Source organism: Mus caroli, chromosome 11 (assembly GCF_900094665.2).
Source record: "Mus caroli chromosome 11, CAROLI_EIJ_v1.1, whole genome shotgun sequence".
Taxonomy (NCBI): Eukaryota; Metazoa; Chordata; class Mammalia; order Rodentia; family Muridae; genus Mus; species Mus caroli.
Genome location: NC_034580.1, coordinates 38,815,342 through 38,820,590, shown reverse-complemented (window position 1 = coordinate 38,820,590; position 5,249 = coordinate 38,815,342). Strand labels below are relative to the sequence as shown.

Below are 5,249 nucleotides of genomic sequence, written 5' to 3'. Positions count from 1 at the left end.
GTGGCACATAAGACATCTAGCTTACAAACTTCACTTGTGTGCCTTGAGTCTGGGTTGGCCTGGGGGCTCCCTGGGAAAGGCTCATTCTATGCCTTGTTCTTCTGGATTGCCATATACAGTTCAGTGCACAGTGCTTGGTGAATGAAGGCTGAGGAGAGCTTAGGGATGGGCAGAGAGGGGGTGAGCAGAGAGGTGAATGACCACACTCCTTGGCCTTGCTGAGACTGGTAGTGGGATTGTAGGTGGTTTTCCCCAAGGTGAATAACCTTGGGGCTCCTGCCCATGTCATAAAATATCGAGCAACTCCCTGTTAGGGCAGGACTGAGAAGTGGGGTGACTTTGGGGCTGAGCCTTGGCAGTTGGGAGTGTTTATAAGCTGGGACTCCAGACTCCTCAGGACCAACCTTCTTCCTCAGCTGCTCGCTGCTGCCAGCTCTCTCCCAGCACCATGGCCTTCAGTGGCAAATATGAATTTGAGAGTGAGAAGAATTACGATGAGTTCATGAAGCGCCTGGGTGAGTGAGCTTCTTTGTGTCCCTTCCCTGGGTCTGGCTGCTTATAGATAGCTCTGGGATAGGAACCCAAACTCCTGGGGTAGACTGGGACAGAACTCATCCATCCATCCATCTATCCATCCATCCATCCACCTATTCATCTTCCTACCTATCCATCCATCCATCCATCCATCCATCCATCCATCCATCCATCCATCATCCATCCATCCACCTATTCATCCACCCACCCATTCATCCAACCACCCACCCATCCATCCATCCAACCATCCATCCATCCATCCATCCATCATCCATCCATCCACCTATTCATCCACCCACCCATCCATCCAACCATCCATCCATCCATCCATCCTTCCATCCATCCATCCACCTATTCATCTACCTACTCATCCATCCATCCATCCATCCATCCATCCATCCATCCATCCATCCACCTATTCATCTACCTACCTACCTACCCATCCATCCATCCATCCATCCATCCATCCATCCATCCATCATCCATCCATCCACCTATTCATCCACCCACCCATCCATCCAACCATCCATCCATCCATCCATCCATCCATCCATCCATCCATCCTTCCATCCATCCATCCACCTATTCATCTACCTACCCATCCATCCATCCATCCATCCATCCATCCATCCATCCATCCACCTATTCATCCACCCACCCATTCATCCATCCACCTATCCATCCATCCAACCACCTATCCATCCATCCATCCATCCATCCATCCATCCATCCATCCATCCATCCATCCGTGCACCCAGACTTTTGCTGAGCAAACAATCTGTTCTGTCTCTAAAGATAATCAAAGCTGTAACACACCCTTTGATTTTTAAAAGACGTAGAGAATTTTAGTAGCTCTAATTCATGTACGGAAAGTGTGAGTCTCAGACAAGTTTCATCAACATTAAAGGTCACATAGTAGTGACTGGTGAAGTGGAGATCTGATGTTTATTCGTTCAAATGTTTGTTATTGTTGTTGTTATTAGAAGCAGGGTCTCATGCAGTCTAAGCTGGCCTCAAAATCACTATGTAGCTGAGGATGACTCTGAAATCTTGATCCCTTTGCTTCTCTCTCAGAGGGAGGGATTACAGGCATATGCATACCTTGTGTTATGTAGTGCTGGTGACCACACCTGGGCTTCACTCATGCTAGGTCAGCGTTTCGTCAATCGAGCCTTATCCCTAATCCTACTCAAAGTTATTGAATGTCTGCTACATGCAAAGGCTGTCACAATATTTGGGTTGTTGGGTTTTTGTTGTTGTTGTTGTTTTTGTTGTTTTTGTTGTTGTTTTGTTTTTTAATGTTTTTAAACGTGCCATCTCTCCTGCCCACTGTCCCAATATTCTTGATGAGCCACCTCAGAGTGATTTACCTAAGTCAGTGACAGAGGTCATTAACACCCAGAACCCTGTCATAAATGATGTCACTATATCCTGCTAGGGAGAGATGACCAAGGAGTTAATACAGAAACCATGTTTAACAAGACAATCCACATAGCTCACCAACAAACTTTCTTCTTCCCTTACTGTACTATTTCGGGTAGAGAAACCAGATTATTATTATTATTATTATTATTACTTGCCTTTTGACAGCAAAAGGTCTGTTGCGAGTTGACCTTTGACACTGGTCAGTTGCAAAGTGTCAAAGGGAAAGTGGATTTGATAGTCTTATCAACATTTCAGTGCACTAGCACTGAGGCCATGCAATTGTCAAAGATGAGATGAGCTCTGGTGGGAGACAGTTTGCCTCACATGCCTGAGGCCCTGCTTCAATCACCAGCGCTGCATAAATTAGGCCTTGTAGTGAGTGCCTATAATCCCAGCATTTGGGAGACTGTGGAAGGAAGGCCAGAAGTTCAAGGTCATCCACTGTCCAGGGCACTTGGTGTCAAAAAAAAAAAAAAAAAAAGGAAGGACAGTTCCAGTTTCATGAGACCCATGGGCATCCTCTTGTGGTGTTTGTCCTTTGTCCTTCTGCTGTGTCAGAGTGGCCCTGAAAGTGGAGCCCTGTCCCTCTGTCCTGTAAGGCCTTGTGGACAGGCTTTTTCTTCTGAGTCTTTATTTCTTTGGTGTGTGTGTTATAAGATTTATTGATCTTTTTATATCTGTTAGAGTTTGCCTGTATGTATGTAAGTGCCTGGAGTCCCCAGAGGTCAGAAGAGGTCACTAGATTCCTTACAACGGGAGTTACAGATGGCTGTAAACTGCCTTGTGGGGGCTGGGATCCAAACCCTGGTGCTCTGTAAGAGCAGAAAGTATTCTTAACTCTTGAGCCCTCTCTCCAGCCCCCAGGTCTTATAAAACAGAAGCATCAGAAGACTCAATCTGAAAGGTTGCCTTCATTCCAAAATTTCCTGGGCTTGGCAAGTTTTTGTAACATTGATACATTACTGTAGGAAGATTTGCTATTTTTTTTAATTAGGATTTTTTTTACATATATGAGTGCTTTTCTCCTATGTGTGTCTCCTTACCAGTGTTACAGAAGGTTGTGGGGAGCCATGTGAGTGCTGGGAATTGAACCCAGGTCCTCTGTAACAAGCGCTTTTAACTGCTGAGTCATCTCCCCAGGCCCCACAATTTGCTGTTATTGAAGAGCACCAAGGAGGGGGAGAGATGGCTCAGCAGTTAAGAGTACCGACTTCTTCTAAAGGTGCTGAGTTCAAATCCCAGCAACCACACAGCACCTCACCACTATCTGTAATGAGATCTGGCGCCCTCTTCTGGGGTGTCTGAAGACAGCAACAGTGTACTTACATATAATAAATAAATAAATCTTAAAAAAAAAAAAAAAAAGAAGGTTGAAGAGCACCAGGTAGTTCGGAGGAGATGTGAGTGGCACAAACACACTGAATTTATGCTTGCATCATCTCCTTGAGGTGGACCCTACTGTCACCATTTTGTGAACACAAACACAGCGAGACAGTGCTCTGCACAAACACGGGTCTCTCTCATGGCAGAGCTGGGCTTTGAAGCATGTGCTGTCTATGTCTCAGGCACTGTATTCAGCCCTGCAGGGGAGCCTGCCTCTGGGGAGGAAATCTCCCTCACCAAATCACAGGGCTATAAGTAGAGCCCATGTGTTCTCTCTGCTTGTCACTGGGCCCAGGTCTTCCAGGAGACGTGATTGAGAGGGGACGTAACTTCAAGATCATCACAGAGGTTCAGCAGGACGGACAGGACTTCACCTGGTCCCAGTCTTACTCTGGGGGCAACATTATGAGCAACAAGTTCACCATTGGCAAAGAATGTGAAATGCAGACCATGGGGGGCAAGAAGTTCAAGGTGAGAGACCCCTGACTGCCCTTCCCTGCTTCCCCAGGCCAGAAGTCAGCTTCTCTATTTCAGATATGAGCCCTCTGCTCCCCAGGTTGAGCCTTCAGCATGAACTTTCTTTCTTTTTTTTTTTTTTTTTGGTTTTTCGAGACAGGGTTTCTCTGTGTAGTCCTGGCTGTCCTGGAACTCACTCTGTAGACCAGGCTGGCCTCGAACTCAGAAATCCGCCTGCCTCTGCCTCCCAAGTGCTGGGATTAAAGGCGTGCGCCACCACGCCCGGCTCAGCATGAACTTTCTTACTTGGTAACTTCATGTTTCTGTTGGGTAATGGCTGCCATTAGCAGGAAACACAAGACCAAGACAGATACAAATGGCTGCTACTACGTTGGGTGTGGCAGTGCACAACATTAATCCTAGGACTTGGGGTGCAGAGTTCTGGGCCAATCTGGTCTACATAGTTCTGGGACAGCCAAGGATATACAGAAATCCTGTCTCAAGAAACAAACAAACAAAAAACAGCTGAGCCTTTAACGTAACTCACCTCACTTACTGAATAGTCTATCTATCTATCTATCTATCTATCTATCTATCTATCTATCTATCTATCTATCATCTATCTGTCTGTCTGTCTGTCTATCTATCTAATCTACCTATCCATCTACATCTCTCTATCATCTCTCTATCTGTGCATCTGTCTGTCATCTATGTCCTCCAGCGAGGGTGGTGTGGTATGGGGGTGGTGTTAGGGGCATACACTGCCATGACCAGCCCCCCCTTTTTTATTGAGTTCTGTAGACCTAAACTCCAGTCTCTTTACCCCCTGAACAACCTCCCCCGCTATCCCCATGTTTTTGGGAACCTTGGGCATGGCAGGTAATCACTCTGCCAGCTGAGCCAGCCCTACATGTGTTAATTTTAAAACGATCTAAGCGATGCCAAAACAGATTTGTTAGGCCGTGACTAGAGGCTTCATCTCTCTCGCAGGCTACCGTGAAGATGGAGGGTGGCAAGGTGGTGGCAGAGTTCCCCAACTATCACCAGACTTCGGAGGTCGTGGGTGACAAGTTGGTGGAGGTGAGTGTGCAAAAGTTCTGACTATTTCTATTTTAAAGAGGTGCTTGGTGAGGCTCGAGGGCAGCCTACGGCTTGCCTCAGGTCATAGAGCTAGCACATCATGGAGGTAAGACCATTCCAGCTGACATCAAGAGGACATTCTCAGCCTTTCCCAGAGGATTAGTGGGGCCCTGCCACACTACCATGCTTCTTTCTCAGAATGAAAATACATCTAATCATGGTGGCAAATGCCTGCAATCTCATGGAGGCCAAGCCAGGAGGATCTTGAATTCCAAGTCAGCCTGGACAAGAGTGAGACACTGACCCCAAAATCACACACACACACACTCTCTCTCTCTCTCTCTCTCTCTCTCTCTCTCTCTCTCTCTCTC

At 46.7% G+C, this 5,249-nt stretch overlaps 1 protein-coding gene across 1 annotated transcript in view; it reads left to right on the top strand.

The window, feature by feature from the left end:
* The first annotated feature begins 403 nt into the window (after positions 1–403).
* Fabp6 (fatty acid binding protein 6) overlaps positions 404–5,249 on the top strand; it is a 6,042-nt gene continuing 1,196 nt past the window's right edge. The window contains exons 1-3 of the mRNA XM_021178431.1: positions 404–515; positions 3,638–3,813; positions 4,789–4,878. Coding sequence (XP_021034090.1) covers positions 449–515; positions 3,638–3,813; positions 4,789–4,878 — 333 coding nt within the window. The 5' untranslated portion in view covers positions 404–448. The remainder of the gene's footprint in view (positions 516–3,637; positions 3,814–4,788; positions 4,879–5,249) is intronic.